The sequence below is a fragment of the Fistularia commersonii genome, chromosome 7, assembly GCF_037954325.1.
Source record: "Fistularia commersonii isolate RoL2024-O1a breed Wild chromosome 7, RoL_Fcom_v1.0, whole genome shotgun sequence".
Classification (NCBI taxonomy): Eukaryota; Metazoa; Chordata; class Actinopteri; order Syngnathiformes; family Fistulariidae; genus Fistularia; species Fistularia commersonii.
In genome coordinates this window covers 3,589,821-3,615,000 of record NC_141290.1, presented here as the reverse complement: position 1 = coordinate 3,615,000, position 25,180 = coordinate 3,589,821, and the positions used below count along the sequence as shown (strand labels likewise).

At 41.1% G+C, this 25,180-nt stretch overlaps 1 protein-coding gene across 3 annotated transcripts in view; it reads left to right on the top strand.

The window, feature by feature from the left end:
- insc (INSC spindle orientation adaptor protein) overlaps positions 1-15,062 on the top strand; it is a 63,952-nt gene extending 48,890 nt beyond the window's left edge. For all 3 annotated transcript variants that reach the window (XM_086149205.1, XM_086149202.1, XM_086149203.1), the window contains 6 exons: positions 3,256-3,427; positions 3,943-4,121; positions 6,209-6,275; positions 10,026-10,181; positions 11,088-11,164; positions 13,030-15,062. In XM_086149205.1, coding sequence (XP_086005331.1) covers positions 3,256-3,427; positions 3,943-4,121; positions 6,209-6,275; positions 10,026-10,181; positions 11,088-11,164; positions 13,030-13,158 — 780 coding nt within the window. In that variant the 3' untranslated portion in view covers positions 13,159-15,062. The remainder of the gene's footprint in view (positions 1-3,255; positions 3,428-3,942; positions 4,122-6,208; positions 6,276-10,025; positions 10,182-11,087; positions 11,165-13,029) is intronic.
- The last annotated feature ends 10,118 nt before the right edge of the window (positions 15,063-25,180 follow it).

Here is a 25,180-nt window from a genome sequence, read left to right as displayed (position 1 = left end):
TATTTCCAATACATGAACAATACTCTATTTTTCATCATTTTATTGGACTTATTTATATTTGTGATATGTTTATTGTATACATTTTTATTGCTATAATTATATATTTTAACTACATAAACTGATATATAACCATTATAAGATACATATTATTTCAGACACATGCACACACGCACACACACACACGCACACACACACACACACACACACACACACACACACACACACACACACACACACACTGTAGATGTTCAGACATATTCTCTTTAAATGAACATGAATAGCATTGCAAAATTTTATAATGAATATTTGTTGAATATGCCGTTTGATGACATACAGTAAAAATATGGTTACATTATATCAATTATCTATTTTTGACATATCATTTGTTATTGCATGTATGCACATTTAAAATATATATTACATGCACTCATGCTGCAGACGATGGATAATATCCAGTCCCTCAGCATTTATAATCTTCATATATCTGTCAGTTTTATCCCCCATATTTATGTTGTATTGTATTATTATTTAAGAATATATATTATATATTTCGCACGTTTCAGAAGGAACACCTTTATTGTCATTGCTTCATGGGACAGTGACATTTGCAAATATTCCCTTTATGAGAATAATGCTCTAATATCTGTCATTTATGTAATTTTTTTTAATATCATATTATTTTTTACGTATAATGTTTTTATCTTGATTTTGCCAAAATGAACCAAGCGTTGAATCGATGTCATCGCTTTAATTTTTTTACATTTCTGTTTCCTTTTTTTTGAGGTTTAATCTCATTAGATGCGGAACTCAAAAAAAAAAAATATATTTTTTTTTCTAAATCCTGGTTTGTTTTTACACAAATCCTTTTCTTTGGGAAAACAAAAAAAAAAAAAAAAAAAAAAAAAAGACGAAACAAAACACCATCCTGTGACTGACACTATGGTCCCTTCATCAGCCACGTCAACATACGCGGCGTTAAAAATACAACGTGCGCTGCGGCAGGAAGGCATATGAAGAGCATGAGGAACATGTTACGGCGGAGCGTCCCCGTTTATACAAAATGAAAGTCACGCTCTTGGCTGGAACTAACTCGATGAAGCCCGAGTGGAACATGAGGACAAACGGGTTCAGCGGAAAACAATTCATTAGAGGCCGATTCTTGGAATCCGCTCGGAGCGCCATTGGCTGAGTCGGTACACAGCCAGGCTTTTTCTTCTTCAGACTCTCGTCCATCCCATCATGAACTCTATTTAGAATCAGCCGGCAGAAAGCAGGGATTATCCAAAGTGCTCACCGGGCCCCCCGGTGGCCAACAGCGGTACTGCATGTAGAGACGCCTGGAGGTTCTGTCATCCGAGTCATGGGGGAAGAATTCTTGTTGAAATGTTCTCGGCGCTGAAGAACTGAACAAACCTCTAGGATGAGGGGATGAAAAAAAAAGTGCTGTTGGCAGGAGTGAAACCTGTTGACACATGCGGATGTTTTCATGTACAGTGATCCCTCGCTATAACGCGGTTTACTTTTCACAGTTTCGCTACGTCACGGATTTGCATTGTGTTCTGCATTCTGATTGGCTAAAAAATCACTTGCTTCTTCTCTACCTGTGCGTCAATAACGTTGCAGTTTAATACGTACACGTACGCAAAGCAGCTTGCCAAATTTACATTACGTACGTGCAAATTCTCTTGGAATTTTCTCTAAAACCCATAATGTTGACAAAACGCTCTGGACCGACAAAAGCACCTGCGGCAGGAAGATGCTATCTATCGCAGATAAAGTTAAACTTCATGGACATGCTAAGGGAAGGTAAAAGCTATGCGGCTGTAGGTCGGCATGACGGAATTAATGAATCTTCCGTTCGTTCCATAAAGAAGGAAGAAAAAAACATAAGGACGACAGCAGCAATGTATAATAGAGTATTTAATTGTATAATAATTGTAAAAAAAACAATAAAGGTTTCTACTTCACGGATTTTGCCTATCACGGGTTCTTTTTGGAACGTAACCCCCGCGAAAAACAAGGGTTATACTGTAATCCCAATTTTTGAGGAGTATTTGGGTCCGTGTGTGCAAATCTGTCTCGATATTGATCCCAGTACGGCGTTATATGTTTGTGAAAGGTTGTCTGAGGCCTCCTCCTCTGTTCATATATGTTTTTTCTGTTTTGACAAAGACACCGTCTTTGACTCCTCTCTCGAAACATCCGTCGAACCTCTTGCGTGAAACGTCTTCGTGTAAAATTCAAGCCCGGTTGCCAGGACAAGAAGATTTTGACGAAAATCATTTGTATGTACAGTAGAACCTCGGCTGACGAACGCCGCTAATCATGAAGAAATCGGTTTTCGATCAAATTTTGAATCGACCCGCAAACAAGCTGTTGTTGTGTTGTAGCATAGAGGCATTTGTGCGTGCTAATCCGCGTTGTTTACATTGTTCATCGTTGTGTTCTCCTGTTATGACCTACATCCTGTTTTGGCATTTTGTTCTGGCCCAGTCGAAAGCTTTTCATTGGCTTTCTGCATTGTGGCGTTGTGGCGTAGCCGCAGTTCTGGAGCTACTCTGCGAATTTTTACATTTTTCATAGTTGGGTTCATCTGTAATTTGTTCTTTTAGCTAGCCTAGCCTCTAAGCTAGTAAGCCAGCCTTCAGTATGGCTCTCAAAAAGGTAAAAAATGCTAGTGCTAGTGATGTTAGGAAGAAGTTAAGAATTTCACTTGATCTGGAGACAGAAATACTGGCCAAATGTAAGAGCGGTGTCCGTGTTACAGGTCTGGCCAAGCACTACAACATGGCTGAGTTAACCTTCTGTACGATCCTGAAGGACAAAGATGCGCTAAAGACGGCTAATGTGGCTAAAGGGGCGCCCACGTTAACCGAGCCGAGGTCTCAAGTCTAAGAATAAGTAGAATTTGGATTTAGTTTGGACTAAAGAAAAGACAGTTAGCCAGAATTAGCGTTAGTGAGGGTCTCATATGGGAAAAGGTTTGTTGATTTAGTGAAGGAAACGCAGAGTAAAAGTGCTGGAGAGAGGAGAAAAAGCACCAGAAATACAGCGCTAATTAAAGTGATCTTTAATTTCTTTCCGTATTTGGAGAACGGATCAATAGGATTTACATTGATTTCAACGGGATCCATCAATTCTGTTCGGGAACATTTCGGCTTGAGAACGAATTCAATCCGTAAGCCGAGGTTCTACTGTAACTATATAAAGTAGAAACATTTAATAATGCTAAAGCACATCTTGAACCCCCCCCAGGTGGACGGCATCCTGTGCCTGGCCGACATCCTGACCGACGACGGCAGCGTGGAGGCGGCCAGGGCGGAGGCGGCGGCGGTGGTGGCCCAGATCACGTCGCCTCACCACACGTCCACGACGCACTTGGCCAGCTTCCTGGAGAGCATGCACGACATCGTCACCGCGCTCATCAGTACGTGACCTTTGACCCGCATCGCTCTTTTCCTGTCACGCACCTTAGCTTGACTATTAGCATGACCGTCAATTTCATTTTCCCCATAGCATCCATTTTTTTTTCCTGGTATAACTTTTAGTGAAAGAAAATGAATTAGCCTATGAATCAAGTCAGATTTTGTTTCCATGGCAACCAGACCCGACACTTTCCCCGCCAGCTCGACGTCGGCGCCCTTCTGCCTCGACCGCTCGAAAGCGAGGCACAAATGATACACTCTGATTAATAGCAATAGCGCTAACAGTTGCATGCTAATAGCGCACATGTAATAGCTTTAATTGAAAGAAACACTAGCGAGATGCTGCGGTAGTTTAAGCCCCGCCCCCTTGGAATATTAGTAAACGCAAGGACTCGGGAGAAGATAGGAAGTACTTGGGAGATGCAGTTCAACAAAAAATAAGAAATAATTCTGAAATTGAAATACGCTTTTGTTTTTTTTAAGCTCTTGTTCATTTCCTGTGATGACTTTCCGGCAGAACTGTGCGAGAGCGCCTCTTGCGGCGAGGTCTTCCTCCTGGCCTCGGCGGCGCTGGCCAACATCACCTTCTTCGACAGCATGGCGTGCGAGATCCTCCTGCAGCTCAACGCCATCCAGATCCTGCTGCGGGCCTGCAAGGACCGGCAGAGGGTGGACACGCCGTACTCCAAGGACCAGGTGGGTCTCGGCCAAAAACTCCACGGAGACGGTAGAAGATAAGATACACTTGACAACAATGGCAAAAATAAGCATGATGCAAATGGAAAGACACCAACAGGGATAAGAATAGACAACGGAGTTTAGGCTACGTCTCCAATGGGAAAGTTGACGGTTGGATTCCTAATTTGCCAAAATGCCCAAGGAGACAGAAACTAAATATTCTTTTAACCAGAGGAGAGCTGAATAAGTTGCTATGACTACATAATATAATAACTCTTGGTAGCTACTCTTAATATTTATTCAATTATACATTATTTTACTTCCATTTCGACTGCGTATCTTGTATATCATATATTATCTGTGCATTTTCTCTTGTAAAATCTGTCCATGGCTTCATATTTATTTACAGTATATTAATATATTTATACTCATATTTATTGATATTCTCACTGTTGTGCCGCCGTGACAAAAGAATTTCCTCTATGGGGATCAATAAAGTATATCCTATAGATTTTTTTTAAAATGTTTTTTTTTTTTTTTTTACATATATAGATATATATACTGAAAATTGCGGACTATAAGCTGCTACTTTTTTTACGCACTTTGAACAATGTAGCTAAAACAACGATGCACCTAATTTATGGATTTTTTGGAGGGCAAATGCACTTCATGCGGCCAAAACCTCGTCACATTGTTATTAATCTTTTTCATCAGCCGTGTTGCAGGCACTGTTTGGATGTATTTAACTCTTACTGGTATGTATTTAACTAAAAGTAAAAAAAAAAAGTTTTTGTGTGAATATCTAAAATTTCAACGTGGACACCTGCGGCTTAAAGGCAAGTGCGACCTGTATATGTACACATATATGTATTAAGTTTTTTTTTCCAAGTGCGGCTTATACTTATTTATTTTACATATAACACAATGTGACAAGTATTTTGTGCTAGATGTAAAATAAATTATCTTTTCTTTTTGGAGCTTTTTTTTCGATGCGCAAACTCCATTTTTCAAAACTCCATTTGTTTACGTTATTCATTCTATCTGCACCTACTGCTTTTTTTGCACTTCTGGTTAGATGCTAAACTCTATTTCGTTGCCCCGTACTCACACTGTGTCATGAAAAAAGGTTCTAACCTAAATAAAATAATAAATTTGAATTTAAAAAAAAAAAAAAAAAAAAAAAAAAATCTGGCGCCCTCTAGTGGTCGGAAGAAGAACTGCATGCTGTAAAGAAGCACAAAAACATTAGGAAAATCTTTAATATATAATCCTTTTACAAAACATTTTCTTGAAACACCTCATATTTCCTATCACTCACAATTATGCAACTGATCCCACTGATTGTACAACGGCACAAAACTTTAACAAGTAATCGGTGTTGAAAAATATAGTCATGCATTTTAAGATTAAATGAGACTTATAAAGAAAGGGATTTTTAAACCACATGTGCATATGAAATCTAAATCCCTGCCTACGCTTTACAATCTAAAGAGATTGATTTTAAATGTGTAAAGAAGAAAGTATTCACCTGTCCTGTAAATGTGTAAACTTCATCCATGAAACCTACAATACATGCTGAAAATGTATTTATATCATTATATAAATTATATAAGTTATTATCCGTAAACACTTTATATTTTATTATATTTCTTATTCTCCCTCCTTCCTACTATTATCTTTTATTATTATGTTTTACTTGAAACTCTGGCACAACAGTTTCCTTCAGGATGAATAAAGTTGTTCTTCTCTTATCTTAAAAATAAATAAGACGTAGTCCATTTTTCTTTGACAATTCTGCACTCTGTATCTACTTTTCTCAGTTTTGATAATGAAATTTTGGCTGATGAGGGAGTAACGAAGGTAGAGAAGAGGGTAGAAACAACGTCATAACAAGCAGCAGATGGTGCATTGATTCTTTTACTCTGACCAAAACAATGCGCCCCCTAGTGGACAACTCTTGAATTGCATTTAATTTTATGCATTTTTTCACTGTCAAATTATCCTGCGGGCCCGATCGAACCTCCTTGCGAGCCGGTTTCGGCCCCACGGGCCGTACGTTTGACGCCGTTTGCTGCTGGCCTTCTGTTTGTCCTCCCGAATCCCAGGTGGTGACGATCCTGGCCAACCTGTCAGTCTTGGAGCAGTGCGCTTCTGAAGTCCTGCAGGAACAAGGTAACACGATTTTTCAACTACTTCTCCAAACCGAGTTACAATTTAGACGTCTAAATTGGTCCAGTAGTGGACGCTAACTAGATAAAGACTGTGGAGTCACAGATTGAGGTACTTGTACTCAATCATCTGCTGTGTCTGACTGCGTACAGGAGCACAGAAAAGTACTTTCAGTCTCCTTCTTGTCCAGTGGAGTCCAAGTTCTCATACTTTTTTTCATTTGAAATTAGTTCTGCAATTTTCAGACTATTGAACGCACCTGAATATAAATATATGTGTACATATACAGGTCATATTTTACTTACAGTCAAATAAAAATGAACTTTTATTGTCAATACTCCCATATGTTCACACAAACAGAGCACTGAAATAGCAGATCCACGGGGCTGCAAAAAAAAATGATAAATTGTCACACCGAACAACGAATAACAGTGAGTTCTCCTGCGGTAGATATGGTGAAGTTTGATTTTTAAAGTGACTGGAGTGCTGAGGTTCAGCTGCACGAAAAAAGAACGAAAGAAAAGCGTTTGGAATGCATTAAAAATATTAGATATATACCGTAACATCCACAAATACGTACTGGAAAAGCTTTTTATTTTCAAAAAGTGTCTCTAAAATGGCTGATAATAAAGATTAATGATAAATAACACAAGGAACTCCAGCCGATTGTTATCTTGGTCCTCCTCCTGCGCACTAAAACCAGTAAAGTCGTCCTCTTTGGTGTCGGAATTCAACGGCCTCAGAATTTCACGGTTGTTTCATTGATTTGATGTGATGAGGCTAAATATTTTAGCGTTGTTAGCCCCCCCCAAAAATCCATAAATTAGCCGCATCATTGTTTAAACCGCAGTGTTTTAATTGTGTGGAAAAAAATAGCGGCTGCATTAATGTATTCCAAATTCCAGTAATATTCTACATGTTTATACAATTTATTTATACTATTTATATCACGCATCCCCAAATTAGCTAATCTGAAATTAGCTCACCGTAGCGTCAATTACCAGTGAGCTAATGTAATTTTTTTTTTTGCTATTCTTTTTAAAATCAGCCTTGCATTGGTGTGAATTTGAAAATTACAATATATATAAAAAAAAAAAAAAAAAAAAGTTTCATATTAAATTAGAGCTAGCCGGTCTTAATGGCAACCGTTGCTATGGAAACTAGCTAGCGAGCGCTGCGGAGTTGAGGAGATGATTTTTCCTCAAAGACATGGCAGGAAAAAGAAAGGAAACATATTGTTGTAACGGTGAATGGAAGGAAGAGTTTGTTTTTACCACGCTGAAAGATTCCTGTCACGCAAGCTAACGTGCTAACAACCCGCCGGGCAGCAAACTACTAGCGGAAAAAGCTTGCGAGTTAAAGGCAGGTTTGTGAAAACTGCAGTCTCTTTTCATGAGACCTCTGAAAAAACTCCCAAAAAGTTGAATTCAGTTTTTGAAAAATCGTGATAAATGTGTTTGTTTGATATAAGATATGATAATTTTGTTAATTTTGGTTAATTTTTGGATGCTATATAATTGATTATCTGTACAAATATGGTGCAACGTAATGCATCTTCTAGCATTCTCAAAGCAAATACTACATCTGCAGTACTCTTTGCATCTGTAGTACTCTTTGAACAAGTTCAATACTGTTTATAAATATATTGTTTACACTGTTTATTGCTCATTTTTAGTTTTCTATTTTTGATAGCCTTTTTCTGGCTTAAAGGAATATTCTATTCTAAATGTGTTGTTTATAAACAAATGAATGAATCACTCCGAATCCTATTTTACCGGGAGGTAAATTTGTTGTTGATTTAATTGAAAATGCAGTTTTCCATTGCATTACAAGCGTCATATCAGGAAATTATATCAATATGGAATTGTACAGGAAAAACTAACAAAAAACATATATGAAAGTTCAAATCCACCCCCCTTCGCAATTTCTCCACTTTCCGTGGACATGAAGAGGAATCGGGTTCTCACAATCCCAAGGTGGCATGAAATTAACAAAATAATAATAACAATAATAATAATAATAATGAATTATAATGATCAATTATTATTGATTATATTATTATTATTATTAATGTGATTATTACTATTTTATTATTATTATAATTATTGATAGTAATAATAATAGTTATTATTATTATTATTATAAGTGAAAGTGCACAGTAAACAAACTATGAGGTATACATATATGTACAGGACTGTCTCAGAAAATTAGAATTTTGTGATAAAGCTCTTGTTCTTCTGTAATGCAATTAAAAAAACAAAAAAAAATTACTTTTTCATGATATTCAAATATTTTGAGGTAGGATTTTTGAGTTTTCTTGAGATGTAGGCCGTAATCAGTAATATTAAAGTAATAAAAGGCTTGCAATATTTCAGTTGATTTGTAATGAATCCAGAATGTATGACATTTTTGTTTTTGGAATTGCATTTCAGAAGATAAAGAACTTTATCACAATATTCTAATTTTCTGAGGCAGTACGGTATATTGGTTTAAATAAAGTTATTCATATAATATAGTAATAATAATAAAAAACAATAAAATTATACATATAGTCCCACTATTATTTATTATTGTTATGTTTTACTTGAAACTCTGACACAAAAATTTCCTTGTGATAAATAAAGTTGTTCTTATTCTTATTCTTATTCTTATATTAAGATTGCTGTCATTTTTTTTCATTCTGTGAAAAAAATTTAACAGAATGAATGACTTTCATACATTTTTTTATATTCTTATCCGTGTTTACTCAACTGTCTGTTTATTTGTTGATGTCTTTTGCTATCTTTTAATCGTCTCTTATTTATATTTATACTCATATTTAATAATGTTGTCATTGTTGCCCTGTTGTGACAAAAGAATTTCTCCTATGGGGATCAATAAAGTATTATTGAGTCTTATGTCATAGATTAAAAAAAAAATGTTTTTTTTTTTTTTACATATTTTGATACATACCGTAATTTCTGGACTATAAGCTGCTACTTTTTTCACATGCTTTGAGCGCAGCAGCTTCAACAACGATGCGTCTAATTTATGGATTTTTTTTTTTTGCTGCTAAAATTGACCCGTCACATTGTAACAGTGAAATTCTGAGGCCGATCAAATCCGACAGAGAGGAAAACGACTTTACCGGTTTTACTGCGCAGGGTGAAAACAAAAATAGCGATCAGCCGGTGCAGGACAAAGCTTCTCCTTGTGCTATTTATTATGAATCTTTTTCATCAGGCGTGTTACAGGCACTGTTTGGGAAAAAAAAAAAAAAAGCATTTCCAGTATATGGATGTTACGGGTATTTAATTAAAAGTTTTTAAAAAATGTTTCTGTGTAAAAATCTAAAATTGCAGCTTACAGTGCAGCCTATATATGTACACATATATTTATTTTTAACTGGTGCGGCTTATATTCAGGTGCGCCCAATAGTCCGATTTTTTTTTTTTTTTTTGGTCTTTTTTTTGTTTTGCTTTTAGTTTATTAAATTTTTTTTTACGAGAACACAACTGGTGGTGTATTTTCCTGCCTGTGTGATTTTCTCTTTGGCCGGTTACTGTCCAAAACCGTCCTCTAGATGGCAGCAGAAAGTCATTAGTCGTGCAGGAGCCGCTCCTGTCAATCATCTGCACGGCCCGGTACTGTACACTCTGTAAATTAGAGCCATTCCGCTGAATGCGACTATCACGGTGCGTTTATTATCGTGTTATTACACCGTCTTGAGCGTCGTTACCGTGTAATTACCGCTTCCCGCTCCGTCTTCCCCAGGCATCGAGCGTCTGCTGCTGCTGCTGGGCGAGAAGCCGTCCTCCGCCAGCCCGTCGGAGGGCGCGGCCTGCGAGCGCGTCCAGCAGAAGGCCGCCGTCACGCTGGCACGCCTGAGCCGGGACGGCGAGGTGGCCCAGACGGCCATCCAGCTGAAAGGTAGCCAACCGTTGTAACAACCGTGTAATAATCGTGTAATAACAACCGCTCAATGAAATTATCGTTTTGTTTTTTTTTTCTCTTTTCTGGTGACTCTTCAAACGGTGAGATACTCAAACTGGTCAAAGTCAGTAATTGATAAATAACCCGAACCTGATGAACCCCCTTCATGAATGTATTAAACCCTCATAATGTAATAACTGTTGCACAAACAAAACACTAGAAAAAAATATATTCCTCCGTGTTTGCAAAAAAAAAAAAAAAAAAATCCTATCTGGCACTCAAACGGTCAAAGGGTGAAAAGGGGAGTGTGTGCATATGTGTGTGTGTGTTCAACGAGCCTGATTTCATTGCCAACAAATAAAACCTCAGTGTCCTGTTTAAAGAGGTCTGGTTACGTTCCTTTTTAAAAAAAAAAAATCAAAAAAAAAATCTTTTTATCGTGTTTACAAATGTGTAATAACACATAATGAAGGAAAAACAACTCATCATATTATCGTTAGGAGGAGAAATGTGATTATGGTCGCTGTCGAAGGAGCTCCTCTTCTTCTCACGGTTGAACTACGCTTTTAATCGATCAATCGAAACTCGAGTTAATCTAATTAACTAGTGATTAATCGGGAGATTAATGAAGCTCCCGGGGCCGATGTTTACACATCGGTGATCGGCGAAGGCGACGTTAGTTCATGGCTTCGACCTCCCCTGCTACTCGGCGATTTACAAAACACACACACACACACACACACACACACTCCCCATAAATGCTCAATGAACCCCTTCCAGTTTGACGCAGTGATTTATTTTGAACAGTAGCTCAAAAAAAAAAAAAAAAAAAAGTTTCCGATCGACGCCGACTGATTTATCTTCCTCTCCACCTCCCTTCCATCCCGCCATCCCTCTCGTCAGCTGTCCCTCGCCTCATCGAGCTGTGTCGCTCCCCCACTGAGAGAAATAACAGCGACTCCGTCCTGGTCGCTTGCCTGGTAAGTGCAGGTCTATATGTAAGTGTGTGTGTGTGTGTGTGTGTGTGTGTGAATACAAATATCCCTGCTTCTGCATCATCCGGTCACATCCTCTCCGGTCCCGGGTGCGTCAGTGGGTATATGGACCCATGGTGTGTGTGTGTGTGTGTGTGTGTGTGTGTGTGTGTGTGTGTGTGTGTGTGTGTGTGTGCTCCAAATGACCGGTTTAATTACATCCGCGGGGTGTTAGCGGGTGAGCTTGGGTGCGCGGCGACCGGGCGGCGCTCACGTTGCTCCTTTAAATATGTACATATCATGAATAATCTCCCCGCCCGCGCTTGATCGGTGTGTTATTCCGATCGTAATTATCGGGGGGGTTCGGGCGGAGGTGTGTTTCGGGGTGCGGGGCGGAGGTGTGTTTCGGGGTGCAGGGCGGAGGAGGGGGTGATGAAGGCGTGTAACGGTCAGGGGCCTAATTGGGCGCCGCGGCGTCGTTGGCCTCGGTCCGCTCCAATTAGGGCGGCTCCGCCTTTTTGCCCCCTTTTGATTCGCTTCCCTTCAAAGACGGCGTTCGGGGTGTGCACGTGAGCGTGCACGGAGAACGGTCACTCGGTAAAACCCGACTCTTCTTCTTCTTCTTCTTCTTCTTCTTCTTCTTCTTCTTCTTCTTCTTCTTTTGACATGGCTTCCTTTCTGCCTGCTTGCCTCTCGTCTGAATGCATGTATTTGTACTTCCTTTTTGCTTCCTCTCTGTTCCCTCCCTTTACTGTCTACTTCCTGTTTGTCTACTTCTTGTCTGTATACTTCCTGTTTGCCTGCTTCCTGTGTTCTACTTCCTGTCTATCTGTTTCTTGTTTGCCTGCATCCTAATTTCTACTTCCTGTCTTTCTACTTCCTGTTTGCCTACTTCCTGTTTGGCTGCTTCCTGCTTCCTACTTCCTGTCTGTCTGTTTCCTGACTGTCTACTTCCTGTTCGCTTTTATCCTGATTTCTACTTCCTGTTTGTCTACTTCCTGTTTGCCTTCCTCCTAATTTCAACTGCCTGTCTTTCTACTTTCTGTTTGCCTACTGACTGTTTGCCTGCATCCTGTCAGTCTACTTCCTGTCTGTCTACTTCCTGTTTGCCTGCTTCCTGATTTCTACTTCCTGTTCGTCTACTTCCTGTTCGCCTTCCTCCTAATTTTAATTTCCTGTCTTTCTACTTCCCGTTTGCCTACTTCCCGTTTGCCTGCATCCTGCTTTCTACTTCCTGTCAGTCTGTCTCCTGTTTCTCTACTTCATCTTTGTTTGTCTACTTCCTGTCTGTCTACTTCCTGTCTGTCCACTTCCTGTTTGCCTGCATCCTGATTTCTACTTCCTGTTTGTCTACCTCCTGTTTGCCTTCCTCCTAATTTCAACTTCCTGTCTTTCTACTTCCTGTTTGTCTACTTCCTGTCTGTCTATTTTCTGTCCATCTACTTCCTGTCTGTCTACTTCCTGTCTGTCTACTTCCTGTTTGTCTACTTCCTGTCTGTCTATTTTCTGTCCATCTACTTCCTGTCTGTATGCTTCTTGTTTGTCTGCATGTCTTTCCACTTCCTGTCTTTTTACATCCTATCCTCCTCTCCCATCCTCTGTGAAAACGCCACAACGTCCAGGATCCTTCAGTGAAGCCTCGCACCAGCAGATTAGAAATTAAAATCCGCGATTAAAAACTTCCCCCTTGATATTTTAAAGACCGGAACGTCGTCGTCCAGAAACGTGGAAAACACTGTGTCCGCGAACGCACCTCCATCCAAATGTGTTTCCATCAAGTCTTAGCTCTCACACACCCTCTCTTATTATATTCATACTGATATATGTAGCATGGTGTGTGTGTGTGTGTGTGTGTGTGTGTGTGTGTGCAGGCTGCCTTGAGGAGGCTGGCAGCGGGGTGTCCAGACAGCATCGAGGCGGCCGATCATCAGCAGCTGATCAAACCGCGGCTGGTGGACTCCTTCCTGCTGTGCTCCAACATGGAGGAGAGCTTTGTGTGACGGCCGGCGCCAAACATTTCCACAGGAAAATAGGAAAAAAAAAAAAAAAAAAAAAAAAAAACGTTGACGCCGAGATCCACGACACACACACACACACACACACAGCTAATGAGCCGCTGCACTTCAAAACAAAGCATCCGAGTTTTTTTTTTTTTTTTTCCTTTTTCCGACCCCCTCCCGATAGAGGTTTGTCATCTCCGCTGAACTTTCTGGACGCGGCGCTGTGGGGTTAAGAATTCTGGCGAGCGGAATGAAACGCTCGCTGTTCGGATCCATAACGAGGGTATTTAAACGCACCATGGTTCATTTTTTTTTGTTTGTTTTTTTGTTTTTCCATTAATCACCCTTGTACCGACACACACTCCTGCCTGGAGGGGGCGACGGCGGGGTCCTTAAGGCCTTTAAATAATCAGACGCATCCATTTGCACGCCAAAAATCGCCGCCAATGTACTTCCCCATGTGCTAGTGTTAGCGAGACACCCACTAGGGGGCAGTGCTGAGTTCAATTCCAACTTCCTGTTTCAGACGACAACAAACATGGCGCCAGCGTAGGAGCTGGCGGCCATTAAAAACATGGCGGGACTTGGATGGAACATACGGACGCCATGTTGTCACCTTCTTGTCGCCCGCTTGTGACTCAATTTCGCTAACGGCGAGCATGAATGTGCCCCAACATAGTGCGTTCCCACCGCTTTTGGTAGCGGTTAGCTCAGTTAGCTACGTTTCTGTTTTTTTTTCCTATCTATCGGCGCGCTTTAGCTGCAAAACCGTCTGGCTAGAACTTAAGCACCATGTCGACACTAGCGCAGTCGGAGGAGCTAGGCTAGCCGCTAGCCATTACCGCATCAATCGGCGGGTAACGCACTTCTCGTCCACGGGAGAAAAAGGAGAAAAAGAAAAGAAGAATCACGGGGAATGAAGGGAAACAATGCTAACGCCTTACCCTCGGCTCACGGCGCCATTTTTTATCCGCGCGAGGAGCTCGTGCTAGCGCCGCCGCCGCCTCCAGACGTCAAACGTCAACCTGATACCAAATGAAACACTTTATATGCTACCATGTGCAATGACTTCTCTCCTTTTTATATACATATGAAGTATTTTATGGGGGCTTTTGAATACAAAGCGATGCTAATGATAAAAATGTACCTCTTGATAAGCAGTTATAACTAAATTATTACAGTTCGATTGAATATTACTTGTATTTTCCTCCATCATAATAGTATTTATAATAGACTCACACTTACCAGCTAACAGCGCTAGCGTACATCTCCGTGCTTTTGCATTGGCCGGCTTTTGGTGCTGTCATTATTATGGGATGTCATGTATTCGACTGGAAGTTTAATCCCGATCGGCTTTCGGTTTCTGTTATTTAAAAACAAGTCTCTGTCATCGTATGCAAAGCATGGAATAAAAGCAAAGCGGCCTGAAGACGGCTGGGAGTCATCGCTTTGGATCCGAGGAGGGCGGGACGCAGAGGCTTGAATGTTTTTATATGACGTGTGAATGAAAGGGTGAATGATTGCGTGTCCCTATAAGCAGCGCCGTGATTGGTCCAGGGTGAACCCGCCTCTCGGCCAACAGAAGCTGGGATAGGCTGCGGCCCGGCAGGTCTAGGTAATGAATGAATGAATGAATGAATGATAACCCACACTGTTTTTTTTCAGAATTATTTGCAAAAAAACTGCAGTAAGTATTTCTTAGATTCCAAGTACCGTAATTTCCGGACTATTGAGCGCACCTCAGCTAGCCGATCGCTATCTCAGCCGTCCTCCTGCGCACTAAAACCGTCAAAGTCGTCTTCTTCGGTGTCGGAGTTGAACAGACTCAGAATTTCTCTGTTATTTTATCGGTCCCATGTGACGAGGATAAATGTTTTAGCGGCGTGAAGCTCGTTAGCCCCCCACCACCAAAAGAAGTCAAAATATTAGCCGCAGCGTTGTTTACGTGAAAAAAGTCTCGACTTATTGTCCGGAAATTACGGTAGTCAATGCTCGGGTGAAGCGTCCGACCCCTCCATTGGGATACCGCCGTCACATGACCTTTCATCCCAGTCACATCCCACGCCACGTGTTCATTGGTCGGCGGTACGGCTGTGGATTATTCATTGGATAAAACCTGGTCCCCCTGGATGGTGTCTCTAAACTCCACCAAGGAGCTCGGACACAAATCTCCTGAGGAGGAACCCCTGCCCTCCGGCCGTAACCGTGGGCAACGCCATGCTGGCCAAATACTGCTTCCACTTTGTCGCCCTCGGAAACGATGGATCCCACACGGACCTGTGAGTCAAACTATCATTGTGCGAGAACAAAAAAACAAAAATGACTTTTTCATGATATTCTAATATTTTGAGATAGGATTTTTGAGTTTTTCTTAGATGTAAGCTGTAATCGGCAATATTAAGATAATAAAAGGCTTGCATTATTTCAGTTGATTTGTAATGAATCCAGAATGTTTTGTTTTTGTAATTGCATTAGTAAAGAACTTTATCACAATATTCTAATTTTCTGAGACAGTCCTGTATACAATCCACGCCCACACTTCCCCCTTTAACATGGTGTCCTCTACTACATCCGCTTTACAACAACAACACACACACAAGCATACAAGTGTGCATATTTAAAAATAGAGCGGGAGCAAAACTGAGTTCGGTATTCACTTTTTTTTTTACCGGTAATCGTCATCAATTGAACCCATGGAAGTCCTCATCCTCTGTTTCTGATTTGAGCAGCTGTGCTAAATTTCCATCAAACACGCCAGGTTCACTTTCTTCACTGTCAGAGTGCACTGCACTATAAGGCACACTGCACTATAGGGCGCGCCGCACATTTTGAAGAAAATCTAAGACTTTTATTTGCACCTTATAGTTGTGAAACTATTAAACTATTATTCAGAGACACAACCATTCGCTCATTCACGTCATATAGATGTACAGCAGCTCACCCACCGCAATGCAACCATTCATTCACTCATTCACACGTCATATAGAGACACTCATTTGCGCATCATGCAACGTGCATTCACCCGTTCATTTATCACTCGTTCACATCACATGGACGTACAACACCTCACCCTCTATATTGACACGTCGCAGAAACGCAACCATTCACTCCTTCGTTTGCATGTCATAGAAACATTCAACCATTCATTCATAAGTCAGATCTGTCAACCATTCACTCGCTCATTCACGTGCCATATAAAGAAGCGTACCATTTTTCACCCTCTCATTAAGTCATCATATAGAGACTCAACCATTCACTCATTCATGTCATACAGACATAAAACAGTTCACCCTCTCGTTCACATCACGTATTAAAACATATTCACCCTGTCATTCACATGTTGTGGAAATTAAACCATTCACTCATTCATTCACATATCATATGGAGACAGACCACCATTCATTCATTCATTCATTTACTCATTCATTCATTCATTCATGTTATTTAGGAAATACAACCGTTCACCCTGTCATTCATATGCTACAGAAATTAAACAATTTACTCATTCATTCATTCATTCATGTTATTTAGGAAATACAACCGTTCACCCTGTCATTCATATGTTACAGAAATTAAACAATTTACTCATTCATTCATTCGTGTTATATAAAAAAATACAACCATTCACCCTGTCATTCACAGCTTTGGCAGATTTAGAGTCTCCGATAAATCGTCAGTTTGGACGGGGAGGAACCAGGAGAACCTTGAGGAACCCCACGCAGAGGAGGAATCCAACCGAAGCACCCCTGACTCACGAGCGTTAACCCTTTTTTGAGTTTTCCTCCGTTTCGTTACGTTTCCAGACACGGTCAGTGGCGGGCCGACAACAACAACAACAACAACAACAACAACAACTAGAGAACTACAGCTTTTTTATTTATTCATCATCACGGGGGCTTAAAAGGGCGACTTCAGAGGAACGGCGTAAGGGGCGAAGCCGCGAAAAAAAAAAAAAAAATCACCCCTTTGTCTTCGTCACCTCTTTGATAAAAACTCATTTTTTTTTCCACAAGCCTTCCTCTCCTTGGAGAGACAATCGAGGGGTCGTCTTCTTCTTCGGCTTCTTCTTCTTCTTCTTCTCCAACCCCGGGGCGCAAAACCCTGGATCTGGACTCGTTACCATCCAGCGTGGAGACAATATGGCAGCTTTGTCTGCGCTTGTGTGTGTCCAGTGGGACGGTTGAGAGGCCTTTGTGATAGAATATGCTCCTGCCCCGATGAAATATGCATCGGCTCCGAGGCGAAACTAAACAGACGGCGCCCGAAAACACAGGTTCCTTTGATTCCCCGCCGCCGGGCCGCTACCATCGTTCGCCCCCCTTCCAGGCCGGGCGTCGTTGCCGTCGGTTACAGGGTTGATGAAACCTCACGGATGATGAAGGAGGCGGCGACGCGGTCCGGTTTGGGTTTTTCCCGGAAAAAGGGGGACGGCAAGAAAGGGACAAGGCACCAAAGAGCCTGAGAAGATAGAAGTTCAACTCCGAATAAAAGCTCATCAGGCTTTTTGTAGTACCCTGCATGTTGACAGGAACAAGGATGTTTTTAAAAAGTGAAGGGTCGGAAAATTGACAAGTCACAAGCCCCTCCCCAAAAAACCTTTTCGGGAACTATACCTTAATTCTTTGAGACTGCGTTGGACCCCTGGTAGTCCCTTAAAGATTCGGAAAAGGCAGAATGTAGAGCTCCTCGATAGCCTCTTTGGCACTTGAGGAAACTTTTGGTAGTTCCTAGAACCTCAGGAAGGGTCGGATGATTGACAGGTCACAAACCCCGCCCCCCAAAACCTTTTCAGGAACTAGACCTTTTTTTCTTTGGGACAGCGTTGGACCCAAAGAACCCCCGGCAGCCCCTCAAAGATTTGGAGAAGCCAGAATGTACAGCTCCTTGATAGCCTCTTTGGCACTTGAGGAAACTTTTTATAGTTCCTGGAACTTCAGGAACGAATGGGGTTAAAAAAGGTAAAGGGTCGGATGATTGACAAGTCACAAACCCCGCCCCCAAAACCTTTCTAGGAACTAGACCTTTTTTCTTTGGGACAGCGTTGGACCCAAGGACCCCGAGCAGCCCCTTAAAGATTTGAAGAAGCCAGAATGTACAGGTCCTCGATAGCCTCTTTGGCACTTCAGGAAACTTTTTGCAGTTCCTAGAACCTCAGGAAGGGTCAGATGATTGACAGGTCACAAACCCCGCCCCCCACCCCGATGTCAGCTGGAGTTGGCAAGCGGCTCCTCGGAGCCCTGCTAGGAGATTGAGGGACTTTAGCTCCCTTTTGTCATGGTTGAAATGTTTTTGTAGTTCCATGGAAACCTTTCAGGAAAGACAAAATGTGCATCGCTAGCCTCTTTGGCACGTGAGGAACTTTTTGGAGTTCCGAGGTCCTCATCAGGATCTAGATGGTTCTTGGCGCATTGGCACAGCATTGGACCCAGACACTCCCGGCAGCTCCTTGTGGATGCACTGTATTCTTTATGGGAAAGACAGAATGTACATCTCAAGAACAGCCTCTTTGGGACTTAAGGAACTTTTTGTAGGTCCAAAAACATTTTCAGGAACTGTGCTGTTTAAGAAAAAAAGGTTGGGGCTGGATGATTGACAGGTCACAAACCCCGCCCCCAACTCCAGTGTCAGCTACAGTTGGCAACCGGCCCCTCAGAGCTCTGCTAAGAGGATGACGGACTTTAGCTCCCTTTGTCATGGCTGTAACTTTTTTTTGGAGTTCCATGGAAACCCTTCAGGAAAGGCAGAATGCGTATCGCTGGCCTCTTTGGCACTTGAGCACCTTCTTGTCGTTTCAAGTTTGCCTTTCAGGAACTGAACCTTTTCTTGGTGCATTGGGACGGCATCGGACCCAGAGACTCACCTTCAAGATGCATCGTATTCTTTTTGGGAAAGGCAGAATGTACAGCGCAAAAAAAGCCTCTTTGGGATTTGAACTTTTTATAGTCCGAAAAACCTTTTCAGGAACTCTGCTGTTTTAAAAAGAGACAAGTCGGATGATTAACAGGTCACAAACCCCGCCCCCAAAAAACCTTTTCAGGATCTAGACTGTTTCTTGGTGCGTTGGGACAGTATCGGACCCGTGGTGCACCAGCGGCCCCTTAAACATTTGGAAAAGGCAGATTGTACCGCTCATCGCTAGCCTCTCTCTCGCCTCCGGAACTTTTGTAGTTTCTAAAACCTTTTCAGGAATGAAGACGTTTAAAAAAGTGATGGGTCGGATGATCGACAAGTCACAAATCCCGCCCGCTACCCCCGATGTCAGCTGGAACTGGCAACCGGCCCCATAATAAAATCAACTTTTTAAAGCTGTGAGTTCAACTATGGTACCAACGAAGATAATTATTCGACTTTCCGTGTCTTTTTTTTGAGACAAGCTTTTTAAGAATTGTCCTTTCTTTCTTTTCTTTTGTCTGCTTCTGCCTGGACAACAGGCATTGGTTTACTTTCCCCGCGCAAAGCTGATAAATTAGACATGGAATTCTTGAAACCTTGTTTCTGGTATGACGTAAGGCTTTACCGTGCGAATGGTTGTATGTCTCTGGATGGCGAGCAAATGAGAGGATGAATGTTGTGCAACTCAATATGACACGGATGAAAAGGTGAATAATCAAATATCTCTATAAGGCATGTGAATGACCCTTAACACCCAAAGAGCCATTTGGACCCGGTTTCCTCGGAAAAGAAAACACTGGGAGCCGCAATTACTTTTTGACGTCTAAAATAAAGGTACCGCTGTATATATTGCTTTTTATTACCTTTACACTTTGTATAAACAAGTGTGTAGTGTGTTGCTTCTGAAATTCACAAAGTAGCACAGAGAAAATTAAATTTCATTTATGTCATGAACTCATTTTGAGTTTTGGGGTTTTCAGAGCGTGTAGCGGAGCCTTGACCTGAATTTTAAAAATACATCGGGAAAAAATCACAGTGTCAGTAAACAATAAAAAATAAATATTTGCAAAATATCTTCATAAATATTTATTTTACCTGGTTTATGGGACTTCTGCTCCTGAACTTCTGCGTACGGCATCTGCAATTTGGGACTTTACCGGCTACCGAAAAATAATAAATATAATTTTATTGAATATTTCAAGATCACAATAATCTTCCAACTTAGAACTAAAAGTTAAAAAAATGAATTAACACAAATGAAGTACACTTCAGTTAAATATTTATCATTTATTTTCCCAAGCCACTCGGAGCCGCAGTGTAACAATGAAAGACTAGACTGGTCCAGGTGATGTGAATAACTGAATGAATGTTGTTTGTCCCCATAAGGTTGGGTTTCAAGCTCATTTTGTTCCGTAATTGATGTAATTTGTAATTATAAAAATTATAAAAAATTTTCTATGTAATGAACTGTTCCTCTAAAAAAATACATGATAAATTAAAAATGAATATTAAAAAAGAATTGATGAAATTACACCCTAAAAAAAATTGTCGAGTTAAAGGAGAAAATCTTGTCACAGTGGAAAAATTTGCCACTAGAATTTATTAGATAATTGATTGGTAGCATGTATCAGAGGAGGTGTAATGTTTACAAAACTAGTCTGGTTATTGAATCAATCTTTTTAATTTTTCCTGTTTTTTTTTTTTTTGCTCTCGTTTTTGTCTTTTTATACAAATAAGAAAAGAAAATATCATTTTAATAATGTCACTTAATTTTTTATCATCAAAAAATCATTTTGTTTTCAAATTTTGAAGCGAAAAATACACAGCAAAGTTACCTTTTCTTTTTTTCTTTGCCTTTTTTTTCCTTCCTTTTGACAAAATTTTGTTCTCAAAATGACAAGTGAATGAAAGGGTGAATGTTTCTTTACAAATAAGAGGATGAGTGGTTGTTTCTCGTGATGAACGAGTGAATGAATGAAATAACAAATCACTGCAAGCCGTGTTTGGAATCAGGTGAGAAACCTCCTCCGCAGAGGCGCACATAGCGCCCCCTGCTAGCCAGCTATTATTATTATTTACACACAAAAACACACCGAATTTAGGAAAAGAAAGGTTTAATTACGTGTAATTATTCATAATGATGTTTTGTGGAAACACAGACGTGTCCTTGTCACAACAGGTGGAGCTAATCAGATCCAGGTCAGCTGATCTGAACACACACACACACACACACACACGCACACACACACGCAGGCGCTAACAAAAACATCTTTAGCATGAGCGTTTACGAGCGTGAGCTAAATGGAGGGTTAAAAAAAAACAGCACCGATGGCGAATCACGCATTTGAAGTAACTCCTCGGTTGTGTCTCGTGTCAGGAGCGTTCTGGAAAAGAAGTAAAAAATAAAAAAATAAGAAATAAAAAAAACAACCCAGGGGGTCGTGAGGATTCGATGCCGCCGTCACCTGTCGGACAGCCAATTAGCGAGCTAATATTCTTGTTTACCGTCTTCCCGCTCCAGCGGCCCAGCTGGCTCCCATTACTGGGGATTTTAATTGCCGCGAATACAACTTGGACATTCAGCGTAAGTTAATATCATCAGTTTGGGGTTGTAACTTTTTGACTAAAATAAAACACAAAACTTAATTCCGAGGAATTCCTTCGCCTCCTCCTCCTCCTCCTCGGAGGGACAATCGGCATTTGTTCGAGCGACCGGCGGTCAGGGCGCAGCTGCTGCTAACGCAGCTAGCTGTCAGAGTTAGCATCCCTGCTCTATGTTATTGTTGTTTTTGTTTTGTGTTGCGCCACGTCGTGCATTTTAATGGTAGCGGCCATTTGTTCTTGGATTTGCAAAGCAATGCGGATCATTTCTGTGAGGCTTTAGCTGTCAAATGCACATTTAGAAAAAAAAATTATGCCCTAAAATGTATTTTAAATATTCATTCATTCATTCTGTTTACCACTAAGTCTGCAATCAGGGTTGCATTGGGCTTCACCTGTCATATGGAGACACAACCATTCACCCTCTCATTCATGCCTTATTCATCTATTCACTCTCATTCATGTAACTCATTAGGTAAACAAAAACATTTAACCTTTTAATTACCACATCATAAGGCAGGGGTGTCAAACTCACTTGGTTCCGGGGGCCACATACGGCCTAATTTGATGTCGAGGGGGCCGGACCAGGAAAATTATTACCTACAGAGGTGTCAAACTCTGGCCCGTGGGCCAAATTTTGGCCGCACTGTAATAATCATAATAATAATACATGGGATTTTTATAGCGCTTTTCATGACGCTCAAAGACGCTTCACAAGTAAAAACAGAAGGAACAGAACATACGTTATTGGGAAGAAGTCCATAATTGCAGAGTGTGGCGATGAGCGCCAGTCCAGGGACAAGCTGGAGGAGCTTCGCCGGTGAGCAGCTGAGTGTCCTGCTGCTGTGAGGAGGCAAGTGTTGGAGCTGGATGTCAGAGATGGATTTTTGGTGGAGGGAGAGATGGTGGAGCAGGAGGAGCAAGAAGATTTCGGCCGATGGAAATGCTGTCTTGCTAGGCGCCATCGGGATCCGGAGTTTCGGGAGGCTGGCCGGCTAGCTAGCCAGCTAGCCAGCCCGCTCAGGTCGCCGTCGGGATCTGGAGTTTCGAGAGGCTAGCCGGCTAGCTAGCCAGCTAGCCAGCCTGCTCAGGTCGCCGTCGGGATCTGGAGTTTCGAGAGGCTAGCTAGCCAGCCAGCCTGCTCAGGTCGGCAAGCTAGTTTGGTAGCTTGCTGGAGATTGTCCGGGTGAGCCTTTGTCTTTGGTTTGGTCGATTGGTTGGAGAGCGGGAAGCGGCAGCCAAATGCGCCAGCGTCCTCCCGCCCGCCATCTTGCCAAAAAAAAAAATTATATAATGTATATTATATATGTAATTATATTTGGCCCGCAAAGTCATACCGAATGACTATTAGAGCTAGCTCGCCGGGATAGTCTACAGCGCATGTATCGCTAATTCTACAACTCCCAGAATTTTCTGCTGGTGTTTTGGCACGAAAATCACAACAGGAGCCATAAACGCCCTCTCCTCTGTTGACAGTTGTCATAGCGACCTTATGCTAATACTGGCACCCTGCTACTTAGGCACAAAACAGGATTTTCTGTGCAATATTAAGTTATATATTGTATAGTATTAAGCTATGCTTGTTCCATATTTAGTTTTTAAGCAAAACTTGTTTGGGTCCAGATGAAAAGGTTCATTGTTATCTGGAGGAGATTTTTTTCAATAAATATCAATATGTTTGACACCTGTGTTATAGAGTGACAAATAAACACCCTTTCATTCCCATGTCATTAAGAGACATACAACCATTCACCCTCTCCTTCACACATCATGTAATTATCAGCCATTCACTGTCTCATTCTTACGTCTCATATAGACAAACATTCACCCTCTCGTCTTAAAAAGACATTCAACGTTCACCCTCTCATCTGCCCATCATATAAGAAACAGCGAAAAACTCATTCATGCATCATGTAGTCATTCGTTCCTTCACCCTCTCATTTCTATACCTTTTATAGAGGCAAACATCCATTTACACTCCAGGGCAGCGTCCCAAAACTACGGGTCGGGGGCCGGATACGACCCGCCTCCACATTTTACCCGGTCCCTGAACAAAACCAGAGATGCATGATGATTTTTATTTTCATTCTGGCCACGCAATCTTGGCTTTTAGATGCATAGAACATAATATTCTATTCCGTCCTGCTGCAGTCTGTGCCTTATCTGAAACCCCTCCCTCAAAAAAAAAGAAAAAATCCTGGACACACCCCTGCCAGATAACACGGAATTGGGTAAGATTGGGTAAGAGAAAAATAGATTCAGAATGCAAGGTATTTAAAATTTATTTTTTTGTTTAATTAAAAAAAAAAAAAAAAAAGGCTGTTTGTCTCATCTGTCAAGAGATGAGACAATTATTCATTAATACTGTTATTATTTATTTTCTGATTTTTTTTTTTTCCTGTCAAGATCCCAGAAAGGGTTAATTTTTGGTTATTTTTGGAAAACAATTAATGTTTACCTTTAGACGCCTCTGCCATCGTCACACTTTTTGTTACTCGAAGGAAAAAAGTTCGGCGGGGAGGTGGTTGCGTATGTTGAGGTTACAGAATAAACAATACGGCTCACCGCGTGTTCAGTTTTTTTTTTTATTCACGCCGAAATCCTCCGCTTCCTGGGTTAAAGGAAAGAAAGGACAAAAAAAAAAAATGCAGCCCGTCTGTTTTTGTGCTCCCGAGAACGTCGTCGGGGCCGAATCAAATAAACGCCGTCTTTTTTTGTCTTTGTCTCAAGATAGGCGACCTTGATTGAACGGCGCCGTAATTTATTTTTACACGCTGGGAAGTGTGTATGCGCGTGTGTAAACAAAAGGCGGTTAATTCTCAGTCATAAAAATAATAAACAATATTTCTCTTTCTCTTTGGACGGCGTGCAGGAGATGAATTAATTAAACGCGGTGATTAAAATTTGAGGAATTGGTCTTGTTGGTGTTCAAAGGCTGTTTTTTTTCATTACTAAGCTTGTATTCTTGCCGTTTAATATGTATGTGTGTTTAACTGTGTGTGTGTGTGTGTGTGTGTTTATGTGCGTGTGTGTGTGTGTGTGTGTGTGTGTGTGCTGCTCTTCAGGGACCGGAAGAATTCCAACCGAGAAAAAAGTGCCTTGGACCCATCTCATTGGTAATCATGTAAACACGCACGCATACACACACACACACACACACACACACACACACACACACACACACACACACACACACACACACACGCACACACACACACACAGGCAGCACTTAATAACACTGAGATCTACTGTTGTTTTGAACACACATGACCTCCAACTCCCCTTTTAGAAGTACATTTACTGATGCACACAGAGGGTGTTTTATTCATTCATTCCAAATATATCTAAAATATATTTATATTTCAATATATATTTTTACACACAAATATGAAAAATAGATATTTGAATATTCCAAAGGCTTCACCCCGCAGATGCCGCCTGTCAATTGCAGGGTCGCTGATTTGCAAGCCCTCATAAGAAATGGTAGTTTTGTTTTTCATTTGTATGAAAAATATACTTTCTTATACTT